The sequence below is a fragment of the Lampris incognitus genome, chromosome 16 (genome assembly GCF_029633865.1).
Source record: "Lampris incognitus isolate fLamInc1 chromosome 16, fLamInc1.hap2, whole genome shotgun sequence".
Classification (NCBI taxonomy): domain Eukaryota; kingdom Metazoa; phylum Chordata; class Actinopteri; order Lampriformes; family Lampridae; genus Lampris; species Lampris incognitus.
In genome coordinates, this window is record NC_079226.1 from 21,769,422 (window position 1) to 21,793,857 (window position 24,436).

A 24,436-nucleotide genomic window follows, 5' to 3' on the forward strand; every position below is an offset into this window, starting at 1 on the left:
GACGGAAACGTTGTCACCTGATTTTCTACACAACACTCCAAACACAACAACAGCGTGTAAATAATTTTTTGTGTGAAAGGGAGGCTAGACACTGGTCGTGGGAATATGGTGTCTTGACAGTAACAGTTTTTGATACGGTCCAACGTCCGTTAACTTAAACGTAACATTTAAACCGGTGTTACGCGCAGGGTCAGTGTAGACTCCTTTGCACACAACCGAAGAATAAATAAAGGAAAAATGACTACCAGTGAACATGGAAACGTAGACTTCCAGAGTGATGGGACAAAAAGGGACATCGAGGAGAATGAAACGTCCCCTTTACTACAGAATGTAAGTATGCAACTGAAAGCAGTGTGATCACTCGTCTCCGAGTTAAGAGTTAAGTACTTCCAGCACACAGAAGTGCTTAACTCTTAACTCATAACTTAACTCTACTCTTAACTTTACTCTACTCTTAACTCTGCTCTTAACTCACAGGGCATGTGATGTAAGTAGCACATCACATGCCCTGCTATCTCACAGGTGATTTATAGGGTGGTCGCCGTTCCGTCACGTTCTGCCTGCATCAGCACTTGCGCAACAAGTTCGCTGTACAGGGACTGTAGATAGGACTAGCCCTTTGTCCTACTGTTCAAAAACTTAACTATAAGATACTGGTTGATGACAGTGATGACCATAGGCTTATATGATGACGAAAAATGTCTTGATTTTCACACTTGTTCGGTAGGTGTCCATAAATCTGATGCATTAGCGAGTTAATCAGAAGTGTCATTCTATTAAGTCTGGTCAGTTTTATTTGTATAGCCCATTATCACAAATTACAAATTTGCCTCAGGGGGCTTTACAGCAATACAGACCCTTGCATCAGATAAGGAACAACTGCCTAAAAAACACAACCCTTTAACAGGGAGGAAAAAATAGGAAGAAACCTCAGAGCAACAGAGGAGTGGTCTCTCCTATGATGGACAGACGTGCAATGGATGTTGTGTATACACAATTTACAGAATACAACTTTTGAAAGGGGATAACAGAATTATAATGGAATTATAAGATATATGAAGAATATGATGAGGAGGATGCCAAGCAATGTCCAGATGCCACCGGAACAGCCTAGGACCTGAGCCATGGGACCACCATCACTATGTAGATCTGACAGGAGGACAGGCTCATGACTGTTTGACATATTACTGTTTAACTTTTTCTTGAAACATAGGCACAAAAGAATTCCCAATATTGACAGTGGCCATTCATTTGATTTACATGTCTGTTGTCAAGCCAGACACAAAGCACTTTTTGTTAAATAATTAAAAACTATGGTGATATGAGGGGTGAATAATCACTCAGTCTTCATTCTGTGATTATATATTCTACTGCTCATTCCTATTTATGTTAAAATTGCACTGTTATTATTTGCACACATGTTTAAGTTCATGTGATGCATATATTTCCTCATATGACCAGTTTTTTTTTATGTTTGTCTGGTGTCATAGTTTACCTTCTGTCACTCTGTATTGTAACTGTGAGTGAATCAGATTTAGTAGCCCAAAGGTCAATCCAAGCTTGTTGTGACACTGAGAGCAAAGTTGCAACTTGTTCTCTTCAGGATATCCCCTATTAGAGTGGTCAAGCAGTTCTGGACAGCACCCCATATCCCGAGCTCAGGCAGCTGTCCAGCAGCCATGGCCTCAAATCCTACCCTATCCCATCCATTTCCATTCCTAGAGCCTACATTCCACTGCAGTGTTGTTTCACATCATCTGTCATCACAGATGGCCAGTTGGTTGTCATACTGCTATGGAAATTTAATTCTTTTATATATTGTATGGCCGTGAAGTTACACACTCTTCATTGATTTACCCCTTTTTTATGTTGTTCTCTTCTCTGTTCTGACTGTGCAGGAAATATTACAAACCAGAACCAAAGGAGCCTCATTTGCTTCCTCTGTTTTTAACCTTATGAATGCCATCATGGGAAGTGGCATACTTGGGCTTGCCTATGCTATAGCTAGTACTGGCATAGTTAGTTTCTGGTAAGTATGTCATGAGCGTTACACCTTCAGCTACTGTATTATTCTGTGGTTTTTAAAAAATAGTATCTATACTGAATAGGCCACAGACTGTTTCTGAGCTAAGTATACCAAGTATACTTATTATGCTAAATATATTAATCTAAAAGGGGTGATGCATTAATTTTTGTTCATCTACCTTTTCTTTCTAGCATTCTCTTACTGCTGGTGGCTAGCCTGGCAGCCTATTCTATACATCTCCTATTGAAACTCTGTGACCAAACAGGTGAGTGGCTAGCCATGGATCATAGTCTGTTTTTCCTTGAGAACATTGTGTTGCTGTGGGTTCCAGTGTCCTGGAGTGCATCTCTTGATTAACTCATGATTCGGTCACTGAAAGCAAACTGGTAATGCTGTCTTTTTTGAGACAGTTATATATGTGTCATTATACCATAGCTATCTTTTAGTTCAGATCGAATAAGTTGATATTGTTCAAGCTGAGTAAAAAGATTAACGACATCCAAAGTGATCCCACAAGGATGAATCATGTTTATCTTGGCATAAAACAGGAGATAAAATGGGTTTAACTGGGGCACCAACAACACTAGATTACATTTCTACCTAAACTATAACCCTTTTCCATAATGGGATAATACCAAAATATCTTAATTTTTAATCATCTTTAATTAAATGATATTGTCTTAATGTGACTGGTATGTCTTTTTTCTCTTATAGGTATTAATTCATATGAAGATCTTGGAGGTCAAGCGTTGAAAAAGCCAGGCAAAGTAAGCATCCTTTCTTGTTTTGAGTCACTGTGGGTTTATTCTGTGAAAAGAGGAAATCTAATCCCTGGAAATGTGCATACCCTTAAATTGAATTTCATTTCTAAGTTACAAAAAAAAAATCTCACACTAGCACCATTTTAAAAATGTTTTCCAGATTTTGGTTGGAATTACCATTCTCATCCAAAATATCGGAGGTAAGATGGATTCCATTTCACTATATGACTTGCATGTGTTATTTTTTCACAGCACAGTCGACACCCATGCCGTTTAGTATTTTTTGAGTGACTGTCAGAGGTATTGCAGGGTTAGTCAATGGCCAGTTTATTTTAGTATCACATAGTGCCTCCTGCTGGAGCCCAGAGGGGCCTGGACCAAGGTATTGCCTTTCCTTCTAGGCTTTTGTCTCAGTTCTCTGATAACCTTTGACCTGTTGCTGCTGTCCTCTCAGCCCCCTCCCATGGGCCTGAAACCTGACTTCTGCTCTAATTGATCACTGATGGTAAACCCACTCCCACCCTCAAAGTGTTGAGTAACGTAATGGGACCCCTCCCCTCTTCTACTATTCTTTCCCTTGCTGTTCCTCGCCACCTCCGTCCAGCGCTTGGCCACAGTGCCTCTCACAGCTGAGAGCTGATGGGATGGCTACTCAGCAGTCATTAATGGCAAGGCTGAGTGGATTATTGCAATGCCCTCTGGTATGTTTGTGGTTTTCCCAGCATGGGGCAGTATGTGTGAGAGTGTGAGAGCCAGCACTCCAGCATGCATCCATCTGCACCCCGGGCCCCATTTATAAGGATGCAATTAGCCTCACTCTGAGTAAACACTCATCTACACTGCCAAAGGCTGAAGGGCCAATTGACCTTAATTACTGGCCAGGCTGGGGCTTGCAGAGGTCTGCCTCTCCCCTGCCTCTAAATTAAATGAAAGTGGCTGTGTCTCATGCTCGATACACCCTTTCACTATGCTTACTTGGCTGACCACACAAAGAGTTTACATAATTTTTCTTGAATTATACATATAAAACGTTTATTATTAGACTGTTATCATTCCATCATTGACCCGAACAATCTTTGTTTACCCAAGGTCTTTTTGTTTGAAAATGTAAGTATTAGTCCACTTGGAATTTCCATCATATTAAATTACTTGTTGTACTTACATTAATCAACTGCTTGAAACTAAACCATTACATCAGGCTTGTTGTATGATCCGTGTGTATGATTTAAAAGAAGGTCCTTGTTTTCTGTGATTCATTGACATGACATGAAGCTTAACAGCTTAACTTTGCTGAGAGTGAAAGAATACAGACAGTGCCATTGCAAATTTTCTAAAGCAATTCCGCAGGGGGATTTTCTCCTTGAACATTTTTAAGAAGTTTTAAGGTGACAAGAATATAGAGGGTGGCAAAATGTCTCTTATTGGCAGACTTTAAGTACGTTTTAAGGGCATGACACGGTGAGTGTCAATGCATATGTCTGTGTGGGCAGGAGGGTTGTTGGAGGAATTTTGTAATGAAAACAATTACAGGATCTGAGGGATTAAGGTCTAGGCTGGTTTGAAGGAGACTGGAAGAGATGCCTCGGGGCAGCGAGGTCCCAACTAACCCTGGCTCTGCTTGGCTTCACATATCTAAATCCCTGAACATTACCTCCCTTTATCATTGACTACACAGCACCTCACAGACTCTTACTTACGCCCTGATCCAAACCTGTCTCCCTTTCCCCCCCATCTATTCTCCATTCTCCCTCTCTCACTGTTCCTGCTGATGTTTTTTGGGGCCAGTTTGCCCTGCAAGAAGTGACCCAAAGCCCCTCTCTGATTGGCTGTCTGAGGAGCCCACAAGAGACTGTATGATTTCCTGTTTCCTAGGAAGGTGCAGGGGGAGAAATACCTGGATTAGCGTCAGGGATCATTATTGTTAGCATTCCTTCCTTTCACTTCTTGGCTGTGGTTGCTACGATCGTGCTCCAGCAGTCAGAACATCTGCATAATGTCTGCAGTTCTGCATTGAGGGCTTTGCTATTGATCCCTGCTGCCTGCCCCACCCATCCGTGTTAGCTTAGCGCCACGATACCCTCCAACCTGCCTTCCATCTCCGTGTCCTGGAAAACATCACCTTAACACTGCATGCAGTGCTCATCGTGACAGTGTATTTGACTGTTTTCGTCTCATGTGTTGCAGTATTTGGGAATAATTGTGTGCCCTCATTATTATTTTTGGCTGGACCAGACCAGCGGGCCAGCCCTACAAATGTGAATGTCCCTAACTGACTTGACTGACTGACTGACTGACTGACTGACTGACTGATCAGTATGACACAATTGGGCTGCTGGATCAGGTGACCATTGGTAAACACAGAAGTGGGAGTTTGCGCTTTCAAAATGAATCGGCACATCACACTTACGAATTGAATATATTGCTGCTTGTGGATACTACTGAAACTCTTAACAACGGAATATTTTGCTGCTTGCTCCATATCTGGTTGCACACTGTAACAGTCCAGCATAGAGCAGAGTAGGTTGAGAAAACAGTTCTCCATGCGCTGAGAAGCATGAAGAAGAGCGCACAGGTAAAGCACCCCAAATAAAAATCACTCTGACAAAATGCTCACTGACGAATTCACAAAGAATGGATTGCGGCTGCTGATGGCACCATGAGTTGCGCATCACTTGCAACCACTAGCTGCCCCGTCTCAAGGTCCAGTTCACAAAAGATATTGTGCGAATGATATTACAGCACAAACATGCCCATAAAGATTTGTAGCTGAGTCCAATTTGCCCTTGTTTTGTATGTGATTGCAGTTATCCATGTGGCAAAGTATAAATCTTGGCTTTGCGCCAAGACCACAATAGGCAGGCTCAATGTCATCCTTGATGTCATCAAGTATAGCAAGAATTGTTAGACCTGGCAACCTGTATCTGCGAATGATTTCAGTCTCCGTTAAATCAAAAAGTGATATTCCCCTGCGAAATATGCACTCACGAGCACACCTGGCATGACGATGTCTTTGCCTGGCTATAGTCACTGCTGCCATGATCACTGGAAAGTCGTCTTTTTTTTGGCATTAGTAGCATCCAAAATGTTGCATTACCACTATCTACTGGATTGAAACTAAAATCTCCACTGACTAAATTAAATAATAAGTCCTTCCAACCCATTTCCCACTGCTGTTCCGTCTCTATTTCTCAGTTTTCTGAGAGGAACTAAAAGCCTCTATCAACAGCTGCTGCACGCCTTTCTCCAGAAACTCCTACGGCACCCAGAAATATCCTTGCTGGATATACACTACCGTTCAAAAGTTTGGGATCACCCAAACAATTTTGTGTTTTCCATGAAAAGTCACACTTATTCACCACCATATGTTGTGAAATGAATAGAAAATAGAGTCAAGACATTGACAAGGTTAGAAATAATGATTTGTATTTGAAATAAGATTTTTTTTACATCAAACTTTGCTTTCGTCAAAGAATCCTTCATTTGCAGCAATTACAGCATTGCAGACCTTTGGCATTCTAGCTGTTAATTTGTTGAGGTAATCTGGAGAAATTGCACCCCACGCTTCCAGAAGCAGCTCCCACAAGTTGGATTGGTTGGATGGGCACTTCTTTGAGCAGATTGAGTTTCTGGAGCATCACATTTGTGGGGTCAATTAAACGCTCAAAATGGCCAGAAAAAGAGAACTTTCATCTGAAACTCGACAGTCTATTCTTGTTCTTAGAAATGAAGGCTATTCCATGCGAGAAATTGCTAAGAAATTGAAGATTTCCTACACCGGTGTGTACTACTCCCTTCAGAGGACAGCACAAACAGGCTCTAACCAGAGTAGAAAAAGAAGTGGGAGGCCGCGTTGCACAACTGAGCAAGAAGATAAGTACATTAGAGTCTCTAGTTTGAGAAACAGACGCCTCACAGGTCCCCAACTGGCATCTTCATTAAATAGTACCTGTTAGAGCCTGTTTGTGCTGTCCTCTGAAGGGAGTAGTACACACCGGTGTAGGAAATCTTCAATTTCTTAGCAATTTCTCGCATGGAATAGCCTTCATTTCTAAGAACAAGAATAGACTGTCGAGTTTCAGATGAAAGTTCTCTTTTTCTGGCCATTTTGAGCGTTTAATTGACCCCACAAATGTGATGCTCCAGAAACTCAATCTGCTCAAAGAAGTGCCCATCCAACCAATCCAACTTGTGGGAGCTGCTTCTGGAAGCGTGGGGTGCAATTTCTCCAGATTACCTCAACAAATTAACAGCTAGAATGCCAAAGGTCTGCAATGCTGTAATTGCTGCAAATGGAGGATTCTTTGACGAAAGCAAAGTTTGATGTAAAAAAAATCTTATTTCAAATACAAATCATTATTTCTAACCTTGTCAATGTCTTGACTCTATTTTCTATTCATTTCACAACATATGGTGGTGAATAAGTGTGACTTTTCATGGAAAACACAAAATTGTTTGGGTGATCCCAAACTTTTGAACGGTAGTGTACAATTATATAAATTCTCTCCGATTTTCTTTCTACTCCAGCAGTACCATTGCCAAAAACTTCAGCTGATCCTTACAAAAGCAAAACTCAGCATGCTTCCTGACTGACTTGTCCTCCTTAGCATATTGTCTCACATCATAATATTTCTTACCTACTTCCTCGTGATTAGTTCTCCTCTTAGCTCTAACCCTGTTTACTTCTGCCTCCCTCATTCTCTTTAGACATTTTGGTCTCCCATGCTGCATGATTCCCTTTGCAAAGAAACTGGATCTTTTTCACAGTTTCCTTCACACTCATTCCCCCCACATTTACCACATGTGGTAAAACCACTCCTACATACAAATAAACTGTGACCAAATTTCCAACATTTTTTACACTGCAAATGTTTGGGAACATACTGCATTACTGAGTATGACACATGGTCCAAGAACATTCTATCAGGCAAGTACTCCAAATCAAAGTGTATCATAACAGATTTAGTCTCGTACTTTTTATTAACTACTTTGTCAAACCTATTCATTCTATAGCTGTCAGTCACTCCTTTACCCTCTTAAAATCTCCTTGCTTCCACTCTGCGTGAAACGCCATCAACGACTCCTTTTATTGGAGCTTTCTTGCTGAGTGGAAAACATGACATGGTATATTTCCCACCCAGCACCCAATACCACGATTATCAAGGTTTTTTCCATCTGTGGCTTTGACATAGATTCAACAACTATCAAGCCGGATCGGTTTATGCCGATCAGTTTAACTTTGCCCGCTCCATCCTTAATCCATCTTGCCACAGTGTGCTTTTCTGAAAAAGCTCCACATCCAACACCTTCTTTCAAACCCCGAATCGTCATTCCAACCATGCGGGCTTCTTTTTCCTGTTCACTCTCACTATGACTTAATTACTCTACTTTCTTCTTCTTTCTCTTCTCTGAGCCTCTCCCGCTTCTAAATTCTAAATTCTTGACTTCCATTTCCCTAGCTTCCTCCCCACTTTCTGACGCCATCCGCCTCCCTCTCCCTCTTCCACTTCCACCTTCTCCTTCACTGGAAAACCTGGCCACCAGTTACCACCAACTCCTGAAGATGCTAATAGTTTTCACTCTAACTGCATGTGGCTATTAGCCCTGGTGTTTGTGAATTGGACTTTTTTCTTTGCAAAAAGGCTCATTTGCATAGAAAGGGGCCAATTTTGTACCAAATGTATGCATTACCTTATGTAAATACGTGCAAATAGCACTGGCGCACCGAGACACTATTTGCTTGGCAGCACAGTTAGGGGTGCATTTCCCCCTTTGCGGATGCTTTGAGAATTGCACGGTTTCTTTTTGTCTTATGTGTGCAGGTTTAGCGGCTGCAAAAGCCACGCAATCCTTTTGTGAATTCGTCCGTGAATATGGTGAGACAGACATCCGCAGATAGAAACAAATGGAAGAGAACAACAGATAATTAGAATAGGTATACTTACTATTAAAATAAGTTATCTTTCTTGAACGTAGCTTAACCGTGTCGTGTTATGCTACTTCAGTACACTTCAACAAGAAATATTACTGCGACGACAGCAAATTGCAGATGAAAATTTATTCTCCATGAATTCACATTATAGACACTGCCACTGATGATCCCTCTAACAAGTTGGCCGCATTTTCAAACATTGGCCATACACGGTCCAGCAATATACTAGGTTTTGACCTAGTCTTGTTTCCTAGTATACGTATAGTGTAGATGTATTATGAACCTTTGCTGTCATCTCTCACCCTCCAGCCATGTCATCCTATTTGTTCATCTTGAAGTCAGAGCTCCCTGCCACCATCAACAGCCTTCTCAGCCCAGATGAACCTGGGTAGGTAAATGATAGGATCACTCACAAATGAGAAACTCTTGTTCGTCAAAACAGCGTAAAAAAAAAGAAAGGAAAAAAAAGAAGCAATTCTTTTGAGTTAGATAAATGGATTTTTCAATTCTGAGCTCAGATATGGAGCGAGTCATCCTTATTCATACAGTGCGGAAGATAATCCCTTTTACTTTCAAATTACTCAAATTTGACATTTCTGCACCACAAAGCTACATAGACTGGAATTAGCCAGGCAATGAGAACCGTATGAAAAATGTGGTGGGGGAAGATATCCCACCAAACCACAATACACTAATACACTGTGAGAGATCGGAGAGAATATTGTGCCTGGTATTATATGACATAGGGTAGATCCATTGGAGATGTTTTTATGATAGAGAGCCTCTCATCACTCATTATCAGCAGCCTGTGTCCTTTACTTTTTCTGCATGGATGCTTCTCCTGCTCCCCCACCTCTTAAAGCAGCGCGTAGAGAGGTTTAAGGCCAAGAATGTAACTTATGTCGCTTTATTACCAGACACACCGATTTCAGCGGGAGTTGTAACTGCTCTTGGTCCGATCCATCAACATCTGAATCTTCCCTGCACAGCTGCTTTGTATTAGGGCTTCTCTTTTCACCCCCAAATCTCCCACACATGTTCCCCAGAATCGGAGTGATACAAAGGGATATCAGTTTTGCCATTCTAATTACGGCTCACTGCTGAGGGAAACAGAATAGTTCTCTTAATGAGTGGCTCTGGGATGTTAACGTTCAAAACCATCAAAGCCTCAACAAATGAGTCATTTTACATTGAAAAGCATTTCCTCTTTGCAAGCTCGTTTATTTTAAGGGCAGACAAAGGGATTACCATTCTACTAGATCTTTCTTTCTTTCTTTTGGTTTTTTTGTCTCTTTTTGAGCTGATACAGTGTCTGTCATGTTAAACGCTGTGTCCTCAAGGTTAAGGTCAGTGACAGGGCCAAGGTTGCGGACAGCTGTTGGTTTGAGCATTGTCCAGAGTTATGCTAATCTTCAACACTTGGCAGAGATTGACTCCTTGCCAGTGGTGCTCAGACCTTGACATAGACCTATCTTGCTGCTTGCCATAGCGTGAAATGCACTGCATTTCATGGTTGATCTAGGTATATCCTCCCCTCACCTCAACGAAACGTTCTCTAAGGCTCACAAGGGTGAACACTAATGGTGCTGGAGATTTTCTTTACATCGACACTGTCAGCATAATGTGTGTAAAAACAGAGTGTAGGTTAGCTAAGCTTTAGTGACGCGCTTCAAGCTAAACATAGGCTGGGGGTGAAGCTATACATAGTTTGAGCGTTACAGTGAGAGATAGGGTCAGAGCCGTGACCTCTGTGACATCCAGTTAAAGAGCAGAATCTGTGTAGACAGTGAGACGAGGCCGTCAGCGCCTATGGTAACCCCGCAGCTGTGAAACTGCCAAACTGAGGTCAGTGGGTGTTGATGTGGTCAGAGCAGGTGCTGCCGACTGTGGGAGCCCCATAAAGTCATGGAGCCAGTACCCCATGACCCCATGTTGCGGTCTGACACACAGCAGCGCCAGGCAGCACCCCTCCCGCCCGACCCCGACCCCAGCGGAGCCAGCGTGCCTTCCACATTTGTCACCACGAACTCAGCCCCTCCCCCTCTCAGCCTCCCTATCCCAAATAAACCGCCAAGACTATCCCTCAGCAAAGGAAAATATTATTCCGCCTCTTGAAAAAAGCAGCAAGTGAAATGTGGCCTCATTTGATGGAGCGACACAGCGTTTGCATGTGAATTACATAATTGTTATGGTTTGCGAGAGCTAAAACCCTTAATTCATACCACATGACAAGTCTGTCTCTCTGTATTTGAGCACGGAAGGCAGACAAACTTCCAGGGGCCAGCCTATTGCAAGGCACTGGAGGTTCATCTCCACTGTCATTTTGGTGGGAAATATGGTTTGTTTCAATGTCAACATTTGTTTTCATTAATTCTTGTCCATAACTCCTATCCTTCTGGTGTTTTCCAGAGATGCCTGGTATCAAGATGGCCAAATGCTGCTGATCCTGGTGACACTTTGTGTGGTTTTACCCCTGGCAATGCTGCCTAAGATTGGTAAATGGATATTTCAAAGCTCATAGTATGTAAGGGTGTCAGTTTGTCTCCTGCAATAACTGTATGGTACTTTTGCATATTACCAGTTCTTTCTCTCACCAACAGGTTTCTTGGGATATGCGAGTAGCCTTTCTTTCTTCTTCATGCTTTATTTTGCTATCGTGGTGAGTTCTGGCACACCTCCAAACATTTTTGGTTATATCTCCTCTTTTGTTGACCTGTTGGATTACCTCCTATTCAGGTAGTGATCAAGAAATGGTCCATCCCCTGCCCTCTTCCAAGCAACATGACTATGCCACCAGGCACCTACCAGGTAAAACAACCCCCATTTCCTGTGACTATTCTTACACGTGCATGGACACGGGGCTTTATGGGCCACCTTGACCTGGGGGAGGTAAACTAGTCCAGACAGTCAAGGCCACAGGATTAGAGAAAAATCCGGGAGATCGAGTTTACTGATTGAGTCAGCTCTGCTTGATGAGGACCAGAGAGAGCACTGCACGGTGAATGGTACCAGTCCTGAGGGGAAGGAAGTTCAGGCGACCTTGCCAGAACCTGGAAATGAACTCTGACCTTTTGGGATGCACAGACCATACTCGTACTATTACTTCCCTGCATGCAGGCCTGGCATGCGTTCTCCTGCACTATTATGGTTTTTGTCCTTTCAGACCATAGCCAGGCTGTGGAATTCAATTTAATCACACTCCCATTCACAGCAGCCCTTCAGAAATCTTATCATATCTGAAATAATATGTTCTTTTTCAATTTGTTTCCAGATATCAAATTCCTCAGATTCAGACTGTACACCCAATTTCTTTATCATCTCCAGTAAGGTATGTGTGTGTGCGTGTGCATGTATGTGCATGTCTGCATTTGAAGTTTGTCTTTTTTTCAGTGCTGCACATGTAAAACATGTGAGGTGGCAGCAAGATGTTGCCTAGGATGAGAATGCAACAGTTGTGACATTTGTGACACTTTCTAATCAATGATTATGAAGAATCTGTCAGTATATACGGTAAGGAACACCACATGCATGAGTGCAGCTGTCAGTCACATATGCTTAAATGTCTGCTGAGGGCATACACCAATGTGTGGCATGCAGAATTACACCAAGCATATGGTGGTTTCATTCAGAAGCACCTTGATACCTTTTCCCCTAGATGGTCACCAAAGAGTCAGAGCATTTGCACAATTTTTTTCTGAAAGCACATTTCAAACCAACAAAGAAAGGTCAAACTTTAACTTTGCATCAACACACTCTGCAGCTCAGTCTGATAATTACTGCAGAAGCACTACCCAGTCCACCAACCCCCTACTCTGGGTAACGGTGTAAGCTGATAAGTTGCAAATGACGGTTGAAATCTGATTGATGTATGTTACAGAGTGCCTATGCCATCCCCACCATGGCCTTCTCCTTTCTGTGCCACACAGCTGTCCTGCCCATCTACTGTGAACTAGACCAGTAAGCCTCAGCTACACTTCACCTTCACCATTCACGTTCTGTAAATTGTGTTCTGTTCTGTACGCACAACATTCATTGCACGTCTGTCCATCATGGGGGAGGGATCCTTCCTCCGTTGCTCTCCATGAGGTTTCTTCCTATTTTTTCTCCCTGTTAAAGGTTTTTTTTTTTAGGGAGTTTTTACTTTTCTGGTGCGAGGGTCTAAGGACAAGATGTTGCCCTCGAAAGTTGAATCAGTTCATCTGGACACAAAGTTTAGTGGGAGAAACGTTTCATCACACTTTGCCAGTCTCAGCTGCGTGCAGGTATCACCCAGCCTTATCAACAACACAGTTGAATAACGACTGAAACCGGTACAGTTGCATCACAACCGAAACCAGTGATAGATTTCATATGCAAATTGCCAGGACCATTAATTAGAGTTAAAAATGGTCACGTGCACTATTCACAGAGGATTAGAGAATAGTTGCAATCACAGCATTGTAAGATGGCGACACTCTTGGCCCTCCTCTTCAGTTCAGTGATGGTCGTTCCCTCTTCACATAGATGGCCTCTTTGACTCCCCGTTCAAACCAGCATTCCTCCCTGTCGAAGATGTGCACATCCTCATCCTTGAAAGAGTGGCCACTGGCCTGTAGATGGGTATAGACTGTAGGGTCCTGGCCTGACACGTTAGCTCTTCTGTGTTGTGCTATCCTCTTCGCCAGTATCTGTTTGGTTTCCCCGATGTACAAGTCATGGCGATCTGCTCTGTTTGTGCCAGGGGACCCGATCCTTGGGGTGGACCAATTTTTGGTGCAGTGTGTTTTGGGATTTGAAAGCAACTGAAACGTGGTGTTTGGAAAATATGCATTTCAACTGTTCCGACACTCCCGCCACATACAGAATCACCTTAGACAGCTGTTGTCCTTCTCCTCTTCAGTTGGCCTGTGCACTGTTTGGGCGTCTTCCTGGGTTTGACAAATGCTGAATTAGGATAACCACACTTACCCAGGACCTGCTTATTATGGGATTTCTCCCCTTCCCTGGCCACTGTGTCAGTGGGGACGTTGTCAGCTAAGTGGTGCAGCATCCTGTTGACTCCTAGTTAATGCTTCAGTGGAGGATGAGAGTCAAACCGTAAGTACTGATTAGTAATTAAGAGGAGGGGGCTAAGAGGACTCGAGAGTATGAGGAGGGGGGCTAAGAGTAAATCTGTCACCATCGTACAATGCTGTATTGCAAGTATTCCCCAATGCTCTGTGAATGGTACATATGGCCAATTTAACTCTAATTAATGGTCAGGGCAATTTTCATATGAATCCGATCACTTGTTTCAGTTGTGACGCAACTGTGCTGGTTTTGGTCATTATGTAACTGCTATTCATAAGGTTGGGGATACCTGCAGTCAGCTGAGACTGGCTATTCATAAGGTTGGGGATACCTGCAGTCAGCTGAGACTGGCTATTTGTAAGGTTGGGGATACCTGCAGTCAGCTGAGACTGACAAAGTCACTTAGATGCGTGATGAAACATTTCTCTCTCTACACTTTGTATCCAGATGAAATGATTAAACTTTCTGGGATTTGCTTACCTGAATTATTGTGCATGCATCAAGAGACAATATCTCGTATTGCTGTAAAGACCCCTGAGGCAAATTTGTGATATTGGGCTATACAATTTAATTTACCTGTTTTGACTTTGATATTAATTGAATATGGAGTTCACTAGATAAGCAGATTCTCTCGCGTAATGTTTGTCTTTTGGTGTGTCTTTCAGGCCTACTAAGAAAAGGATGCAGAACGTTGCCAACGTCGGCATCTCTCTCAGCTTTTTGGTTTACATGCTCTCTGCCCTGTTTGGCTACCTCACATTTTATGGTAAGAAAGCAGGGACACACCTCATCAAGTGGCAGAGATGACTTGGAGAATTAGTTTTTTTCAGCTGTGCATCACATCCTTAATCTGCTCTTGTCTTGTCTGATAGCCCATGTGAATTCTGAGCTGTTGATGAACTATGATGCCTACATGCCCCGTGACATTATGGTGATAACTGTTCGTCTGGCTATTCTGTTGGCAGTGCTTTTAACTGTCCCTCTCATCCATTTTCCTGTAAGTTGACCAACTTTTCACTACTGCTCAATAGGACTTCTACTCAGCTGACTAATATCAGCATCCCTCAAGCAATTCTCTGGGGTTTGTTTTCTATAGAAGCCAAGCAGAATTGGTATCGATTGACATTTGCAAAATAATGAATGATACAACAAACCATCAAATGGCACTAAGCAATCATCTCTCCTTCGTACACCCTAAAAAGAGCAATAGAGAGCCGTTTTGATGTCATGTATGATAAGATAAAGCCGAATTAATAAAAAAGACATAGCTGTCGAAGAGGGAAATGGTATTGGGGAAATGGTGTTTTAGGAGAAACTATAAAAGGGAAATCAATTTTTTATTCCTTTCTCTAAACCTTAATCTGGGCTGGTATGTATGAAATTTCTAAGAAATACTCTTAAGAATGGTCTTAAACTGTCTTGTGAATTAAGCATTTCTAACCCAACAGTAGGACCTAAGCACTTAGTAGGCTATAAAGATGCTATAAGCAACTTTAAGCAAAAATTAAGCGTGATTCTTAGTCATCTGTTTAATTTACAGCGCACTGTAAAAAAAAACTACAATGATGGCACTCCAAAATGCCCCCTATAGGCACTGATAGTGCGCTCATGAGCAACTGGGAGGTGGAAAAGTTCCAACCTTCAAGTGGGAGAATACACCTGTCGAACTAAGAACATCCCACTAGGAAAGTGGGAGGTTTTTGAGAGATCCAAGAAGTAGGTTTGATGTCACTTGACATGGCAGAGTTTTTGGTGAAACGTAACAAATGTACCTGCTCTGCGCACAAATAAGTCTCTTCATTGATAATTTAGGTCATAGTCATTAGTGCAGGTGATTGTGATGTTAAACAATACTTCAAAAGTTGCAACCCCTTCTCGCTTCAGCAGCCAAGGCAGTGGCGGTGGACAGGGAAATGTGCTATAACTGAAATACCATTCGCCTAATACCTTTGGATCAGATGAGACAACCTGCTAAATTTAAGCATATTACTAATGTAGTGTACAAATAATATTGACCTCCTGGGCACCATTTCGTCCCTGTGTTGGTTTATATGGGTGATGAGGAGGTTGTTTGTCTTTTATCTGTATTCTGACAACAGAAATAGAGCTTATACATTGGGGGCGACCATGTTGCCTGTTTGTTGTCGTCATGTGAACACTCTCAAATAGGAAGTAGGATGTTCCCAAATGGGAACTTTCCCATATCCCAGCTGCTTGAATGCACGATGATGTTCCATTTGAACTTGGAATTTCAACTGGAATTTCCAATAAGAAAGTCAGAAGAACCTCACCAACCCCGGCCTCAAAATCCAAGATAGCTGCTCCGTGCATCAATAGTATGATAGCTGTAGTTTTTTTTTTGACAATTTGAAACAAACAAGGCACACCATCATGTCTTATTCAACAGAATCCTTCTGCCTCAGGTTGAGCAAAAGAAAAGGAAAACAACAATAACAAAACAAAACAAAAACAGGTACAAATGAGAGAAATAAAATTAACAAGGAACGAGAGAATAAAATAAAGTACACAAAAAAGCAGGGCTATCTCAAATTAACTTAAATCTCTCTAATAAAGAAAAGAGTTTGAGGGCTTTCTTGTCATTAACAAGTTTTAGTGACTTACTCGAGAGTTTTAACTCATTCTTCCAATGGTTTAAACTAAGTTTAGCTTTGAAGTATCTACATTTATGCATAAAAAAAACTTTCCCAATAACAACAGAATATTGAGAACAAAGTCAAGGTTCCCGTTTTCAACAAAAACACCAAACTTGACTGTTTTCGCTGTAAGGGGTGACAACTCTATCTCCTTGGACTGGAGCCAGCCCCACATATCACCCCAGAAAGACTGCACTGATTCACAATGGAAAAACAGATGTTCCAAATTTTCAGTTTCCCTCTCACAAAATACACAGTGAGTCACATCTAAGTTAAACCTCATTCTTAGGAAATCATTCGTTGGGTAAATCTCATTTAAAATTTTTAAATTAACTTCTTTTACCTTAGGAGGAAGTGGGAATGAGATGTGTCTATTTCTTATTTTCTAACCTCTTCATCTCCAAATTCCTTGAAAATATATTTCCTTCTAACTGGGTTGGGATAAGATTCTTTCAATAAAAAGTATCTGATAACTCTTTTTGTACATTTATTGTCACAAAAGTCTGTTCCTTCGATGCGACGCTTCCTCAGCCCCTGAGAGATCTTTGTGTACAGAATGTCCTCTTTCACCATTGACCTCAGAGAGACTGTTGTGGCTTTTAACATTCTGTTGTAGTTCTTCACAGTAGATTGGAGCTGAAATTTCTCACAGAACTCATCATGTTGTAATAGATTTCCATTATCAGCCATAAAATGAGCAACAGCCCAAATCCCTTTGGATCGCCATTCTTCCAAGCACACAGATTTTATCCTGAGCAGTGTGTATCTGTTGTTCCACACTGGTGTGATGTGTGGTGTAAAGTTATGTTTATACATTAATTTACAGTAGAGAAGGGTTTGCTGATGGAAAGCAGAAAGTTTAACTGGTAATGGGCTACAATGTAGTAAAAAGTCTGTTCCACCCATATTCTGAAAGATTGCATTGGAGATAATAAACCAAAAAGAGTGTCTGTTCTTAATAAAAGATTTTAGCCATTTCAATTTCAAGACACCATTCGTAATATCAAGGTAGATCAGTGATAGCTGTAGTAATATACTGGTTATTAGCGCTTCTGTCTTATTTGTGTCTTATTATTTCTGATTTACGGTCAACTTGGGTGTGATGTCATTCCCAACTCCAACTTCCGGGGTAGATGAAAAACAGTATGAACTGTGTTCCATTTCCAGTATAACAGCTGGAAAATCAGTTCCACCCAGGTTAGCAGTTGTTAGCAACACCAGTTGATAACAACGCATTACGGGGTATTTTGCGCATACAAACACCATAGCAACATGTCCACAGATAGTTGGACAATACTGTGTGTACGACTAATTTAATGAGGCACAAATAAGACAGAAGTGCTAATAAACAGTGTATTACTACAGCTTTCAAACTGTTGATATGTGGAGCAGCCATCTTGGATTTTGAGGTCAGGGTTAGTGAGGATCTTCCGACTTTCCGAGTTCGAAATCCAACTTCAGGGGGCATTCTAGTTGACATTTCTGACTGGGAACTCGAAAATTTGAACTTCCAAGTTCAAATGGAATGCACCGGGTCTGTCTCCAATAGCTTTGCGTCGCAGCTACATTACACGACACGTGATTTTTATTCACGTTTATTTACGTGTTATGTTTATTTATGTAGGTTAAAGCTGGGTGGCATGGTGGCCCAGTGGTTACTGCTCTCGCCTCACATCAAGAAGGTCCTGGGTTCGAACCCCGGGTTTGTCCAACCTTGGGAGTCATCCCAGGTTGTGCTCTGTGTGGAGTTTGCATGTTCTCCCCATGTCTGCAGTGGGTTTTTTTCCGGGTGCTCCAGTTTCCCCCCCCATCAAAAAGACATGCATGTTAGGGTTAATACTCCTGTCTGTGGCCCTGACCGAGGCATGGCAAAACGAACTGGAGTTGGTCCCCGGGTGCTGCACGGCGGCTGCCTACTGCTCCTGGCTACACAGCTAGGATGGGTTAAATGCAGGTCATAATTTCCCTATGGGGATCAGTAAAGTATATCAAAATAGATTAAAAAAAACAAAAAACGCACACGTCGTGGACACGTCCCTTATAAAGACCACTATTTGCCACATTTTGTCCATTCAACATACTTATGCTGTATTCAGAATTGCTGACTTTACAACACCTGAAACAGTATTTCAGTATAAACTTCGTGAATGAATAAAATAAAACTTACTTTGGAACAGCTGCTAATCGGGTTTTCTAAAGGTTTCATTAAGATTTCCAGAATATCTGTAACACCACCCCAAACCGATTGACAGTTGTATACAAATCAGCGGTTCAGTATCTCAAACTTAGAATGGATTAAACAATACGTAAGCCCAACTTCTCCAAAGAAGAAACTGTGCTTAAGATATATAAAAAAAATAATTAAAAAAATCAGCTCAAAATACAAAACATACTTAAAGGCGACTCTCCTCCATATGAATATGAAAACCTGTTACTGATGGGACTACATAATGAAGTTTAAAAGGCGTAGTGCCGATACACCTTATTTTCAACTCCGTTATGCAGCCTTTTCAATAAAGGCTTTTATATGTAAATGGTAGAGCGAGTCACCTTGGAGTATTTTTTCGTGTTTTGAGCTGACTGATTTTTACCCCCTTTCCAAAGAGCACCTCTCATCTTTACATTATATTAGGTAAAAGCAGCATCTCTTCATTTTTTATTTTTTTTTAGGAAGAAACTGCTTATTGACAATAAAACCTGTTGTCTTTTTATCAATGTCACCGTACAGATGAGTGGATTCTGCCTCTGTGCAACTTATGCAGCCTTCTGCTGGCAACTCCTAACCGAGTTCAGACACCTGCCGAGCTCTCTTAAGTTATTTAGGAGCGGAGACCAATTATTAGCGCATATGGCTATTTATGCATTGCACTTCTTAATTCTAAGAATAAGAAAAATTTTGCGTCACACTTCGGATTTTAATTTAATTTAACTTTTTTTTTAAATTTGGCAATGTCACCTTGGCAGACATCTCCAGTTTAATTTCCACCGAAACTGTTGCAGTGCAAATACTAGGGATTTTAACAACCAGTCCTTTTTTTGAATTTTGAATCTTGATCCCTGTGGGGAAATTCTTCCTCTGCATTTAACCCATCCTAGCTGTGTAGCCAGGAGCAGTAGGCAGCCGCTGTGCAGCGCCCGGGGTCCAACTCCAGTTTGTCTTGCCATGCCTTGGTCAGGGGCACAGACAGGAGTGCTAACCCTAACATGCATGTCTTTTTTGATGGTGGGGGGAAACCAGAGCACCCGGAGAAAACCCTCAGAGACACGGGGAGAACATGCAAACTCCACACAGAAAGGACCTGGGATGAGCCCCCAAGGTTGGACAACTTCGGGGTTCGAACCCAGGACCTTCTTGCTGTGAGGTGACAGTGCTAATCACTGCGCCACCACGCCGCAATTAATTAATTAATGCGGTTAAGAACCAAATTCTACTCTGAGCAGCTTTGTAGGCCTACATACCAGCCCTGATTGTCATAGGTGCATCTGTGGTTCAACCCTCATGCTTACAATGATTTGCACTTAATAAAGAAAGAAACCATGAACAGACACCCTTACATCAGCTCAAAGTTTGCTTATCTAGTGTGAGGTGTTGTGTGACATTGAAGTTATGATAGCGGCGCTCATCTTAATATTTACTGGACATTGCAACGATAACTAAGTAAGGTGGGATTTGCAGAAAATGTTCAAATAGTCAGTTGTTTCTGCCTGTTGTGCCTGAGTTACCACCTCACAGTAAGTAGATCTGCTGTAATTTTGTTTGGTTTCATCCCACTTTATGTGTGCTGCAGGCCCGTAAGGCTGTGAACATGTTGCTGTTTGGAGGAAGGCCATTTTCCTGGGTCATTCATGTTCTGGAAACTCTAACACTCGTGGGTGTGGTGCTGCTTCTGGCTATCCTTGTGCCAGACATTAGAAATGTATTTGGAGTAGTGGGTATGTGTCCATCCATTTCTAAAGTGTTGGTGTTGTGTGGTAAAAGGATTCAAACTTTGGATGTCGTAACTATGGCTAAAATAAAAGCAGTGATTACAGATATTTGCCCATTTTCATAAAACTCAGTGGTAAAAGCATTGTGCCACGCCGCAGTAATCTATAGCTCATTCATCAAAATAGCGTGCCGGTGGTTACTGTAGGGTGTTGTCAGCAGTGGCCCTGGTGAAAATCAAGCGGCCCCAATTAAAAACAAAATGTAAATTAAAATTAAATTAAAACTGCAATGTTTACCGCGAACCCAAATCAATTATATGGAAATTGGACCCCATACAGGGTACGTACAAAATACAGCGCCAGATGTTGCCTCACACAAACTGAGAAAACGATGCTTTTAGAGATATTTTGTTTATTAATGGTGCTTCTGTACTGTGGATAATCATACATTGGAAATGTTACCTTCTCAGAGCAGGCAGGGTTTGAGCATGGCGGTGTGATTTTTATGACTCGGGACATGCAGATCATCTGAAGGAGGCGGCCTGGTTAAAACAGTGCAAGCAGTGAAGATGAGGTGTTAATAAACCTTTATGAATTGGGAGAAGGCTTGTTGCCACATTACCACCCACTACTTCGCCGTTAAGCCTGGTGAAAAGCTTTAAGAAAATGGGCCATTATAATCAGTTACTCATGCTTATCAGTCTTTATTCCTGAGCATTTGAAGAACATTTTTCTACTGCAATTATTCATGTCATGAAAACGTTTTAAATATATTTTACCAACTAACAGACACTAGAGGATAGATCACTTTTTTTTTAAACTAACCTCTTTAAAACACTGTGGGTTATTGTGTAGAATAGACAAAAACTAGGGCATCTGGGTGGCGTGGCGGTCTATTTCGTTGCCTACCAACACGGGGATCGCTGGTTCGAATCCCTGTGTTGCCTTCAGCTTGGTCGGGCGTCCCTACGGACACAACTGGTCATGTCTGCAGGTGGGAAGCCAGATGTAGGTATGTGTCCTAGTTGCTGCACTAGCGCCTCCTCTGGTCGATCAGGGCACCTATTCAGGGGGGAGGGGAAACTGGGGGGAATAGCGTGACCCTCCCACGCGCTGCGTCCCCCTGGCAAAACTCCTTACTGTCAGGTGAAAAGAAGCGGCTGGCGACTCCACATGTGTCGGAGGAGGCATGTGGTAGTCTGCACCCCCCCCCCCCGCGCTCCCGGATTGGCAAGGGGGTGGAGCAGCAACCAGGATGGGGCTCGGAAGAGTGGGGTAATTGGCCGGATACAATTGGGGAGAAAAAAGGGGGAAGGGATAAAAAAAGAAAAAGAAAAAGGGATAGACAAAAACTTCCCTCATTGCTTCACTGTTGAGAAACTTTGCTGAGTCTTTGAGCCGGGCTCCATCACAGTCCAGCCGGGCAGTAATTTAAGACCTCAAAAACCGCAATGTATGTGCTTTTTGAAAACAGGAAGCTCATGGTATAACCAGACATGCCTTGATATAGTCCATTGAAAAAATCTCAAACCATGCTTTCTATCCATCAATTTGAGATGATAGCTAGCTGAACATAGATTTTCCGGGTTGTCATACTGCAGGTTTGTTGACTCTGGACGTGCGCGGCTGTATCTAACATTACTGGACCTATTACAGCATAGGGAATCTAAATACGGAACCTATTTTTTCAGAATCAGAACCAGAATCAGGTTTATTGGCCATATAGGTTTGCACACACATGGAATTTGACACCGGTTTCGTGGCTCTCACGGTGTACTTACAGTCTTCACATATATACACAAGGATTCACTTATACAGGCGAAATAAGAGGTGATAAAGTGCAGTGGTGCAGAGAATATATCAGAGATGCTGAAATAAATGTTGGCAGGTTACTTGCATACATGCCTGAGGTACATGGACATGATGGAGTGTACCAGTATACGTACAGTGTACAGTACAGTATATACAAAATGGTTGGATTTATTCTAACAATAAATGTTTTGCCATTACAAAAGTTATGTATCTAGTAACCATGGAAATAATATTCACATGATTATATTACCAATCGTTGAGACATGTAGCTTGCAAATGATTTTTGATGTTGGCACTGTGTCGCATGTCTGAGTTCTTGTCTGACTCGTTCCCCAGGATCGACCACGTCCACCTGCCTCTTGTTTGTTTTCCCCGCTGTTTTCTACCTCAAGCTGGGCGACCAACCTGTCGGGTCCCCTGAGTCCCTCGGGGTATGTGTGCACGCTTTTCTCAGCGCGTCGTTACTGCTGATATAACCCCATCACAAATGAGAGCTAGGGCCGTGTCAGGGTCTTTTAATTCATTTTCAGTTCTGTTTAGTGAAATCTATAATACGGTAACCGTTTCCTCCCGGGCCGCCCTTGCTAACGACGGCGCCTGTGCTCTTTGTGCTTTTTAGGCTGCGGCTCTGTTGGTCTTCGGTTTGATTGTGGGAGTGCTGAGCCTCTTCGTCATCATTGTCACCTGGGTACAGAATCCATGACAGTTGGAAAAAAACGTAAAAATTCAACAATGAAAGGACGAAACAAAGGGATAAGTGTGCTAAAGGAAAACTAAGTGATAAAGGTGCTAATCATCTCTCTCTGATGATGACGTCAAATGTGTTCTTCAAAATTCTGTTTTCATCATTATCATGATGAATATTTCCGTTTAGTACTGGACTATGTTGTTTTTTTTTTAATATATGAGCTCTATTGACAATATTTTTATATTCCTTTTTTCTGGCTCATATTTGCTACTCTCAAATGTCAATATCTTATTTCAGTTTCGTTTTTATTGTTTTTATGTTCTCTTTACATGTATAACATTTACACATGCTCTGCACATGTAACATATTATTATGCAAATATTATTTGCAAATAGTATTTTGTTAGTTTATTAAGCTGCACGGAGCGCCGGGTTATGTTGGGTTTACTGCATTCAGATAGTGTCAAATAAGACGTTTCAGTTTTCTCTCCTGTTATTGTTAAACTGTGCCAACCATTACATTGCCCAGTGCAGTAAAGCTCACCCGTCTTGCACTTGGGTATGAAAATACACACCACAAACAGTATTTGCAAAAACTATTTGGCAGCAATTTCAAATCTTACACTGGAAAAGCGCCATTGTTTCTCAAATCGTGTTTATTTTTCATAAACAAAATTGTTCATGTCATAATTGCCATTCCATTTTTCTGTACAAATGTGGCCTTTGCCAGGGTTGTCTTTTCAGCCCTTTTTTTTTTTACATCCTCATAAGAAATCCACGTGACTGTAGACTGAGAAGAAGGCACAGTCGCTAACAGACCAAACCTCAGGTATAACTGTTAATAGAAATGTCATGCTGCTCATATAAGTTTACTGATAGACCAAAGACTATAAACATTCAACTCGTTTTGTACAATTTCATGTTTAATAAAAGGGAAATGTGTAATTGAAAAAAAAAAATTCTTACTTAACCAGAACAGCGTCATCCAAGCTTGTGGAAAGCTCATCAGTGTAGAGTGTCTTGTTTAGGGCCACGTGTTTGATTGGCAGGCGTAGTATCGATGCTGGGACAAGCCCTTCAGTGTAGGGCCGCTGGTTGTGTCTGAAGCTAATGAAAGCCAAATGCTTGGTACGTTTCTAATCACGATGCTGTTTAGATTGTCTTCGGGCTGCCTCTGGAGCCTATGGCCACCCCGCTGCTGCTTTTAATCTTAGGAATTAGGCTGACCAGCCCCCCCCCCTCCCAACCCCAAATCCATGCAGAAAGCCCGTGCTGCTGCCCAGCCCTCACACCCCCACAGAGATGAGGGAATATCCCGGGTGTCCGAGCACCACTATCAGACACATTTCTGTGTGAGAAAGCAGCTCTGTGTGTCCGAGTATGGCAGCGCTACTATCAACATTGTTGTCTCTTGGCTGCTATGGGTTACACTCAGGGTTTTAAAAAAAAAAAGTATACATAATGGAAGGATATTCCACACGGCATACTGGGAGCACATATTTGTTAAAAACGTATGCGCCATCACATTGGATGTTCCCTTTCTGCCTTTCTCATATGAAGTGATCATCAGGAATTCAGTGTCTCCAATCTT

The 24,436-nt window shown here is 42.0% G+C and overlaps 1 protein-coding gene across 1 annotated transcript; it reads left to right on the plus strand.

Moving 5' to 3' along the window:
- Window positions 1–84: 84 nt before the first annotated feature.
- On the plus strand, window positions 85–23,748 carry slc38a6 (solute carrier family 38 member 6). Its single transcript, XM_056296344.1, has 16 exons — window positions 85–330; window positions 1,899–2,029; window positions 2,218–2,291; window positions 2,741–2,793; window positions 2,948–2,987; window positions 9,026–9,104; window positions 11,126–11,211; window positions 11,317–11,375; window positions 11,453–11,524; window positions 11,988–12,044; window positions 12,594–12,673; window positions 14,431–14,531; window positions 14,638–14,762; window positions 20,208–20,352; window positions 22,495–22,589; window positions 22,778–23,748. Exons 1-16 carry the CDS (start codon window positions 238–240, stop codon window positions 22,859–22,861), a joined length of 1,374 nt encoding a protein of 457 aa, XP_056152319.1. The 5' UTR covers window positions 85–237; the 3' UTR covers window positions 22,862–23,748.
- The last annotated feature ends 688 nt before the right edge of the window (window positions 23,749–24,436 follow it).

Coding starts and splice junctions, on each gene's coding strand:
- slc38a6 (XM_056296344.1), top strand. CDS start 238: ATGACTACCAGTGAACATGGAAACGTAGACTTCCAGAGTGATGGGACA. Junction 14,532..14,637: donor TGGCTACCTCACATTTTATG/GTAAGAAAGCAG, acceptor CTTGTCTGATAG/CCCATGTGAATTCTGAGCTG. Junction 22,590..22,777: donor GGTCCCCTGAGTCCCTCGGG/GTATGTGTGCAC, acceptor TGTGCTTTTTAG/GCTGCGGCTCTGTTGGTCTT.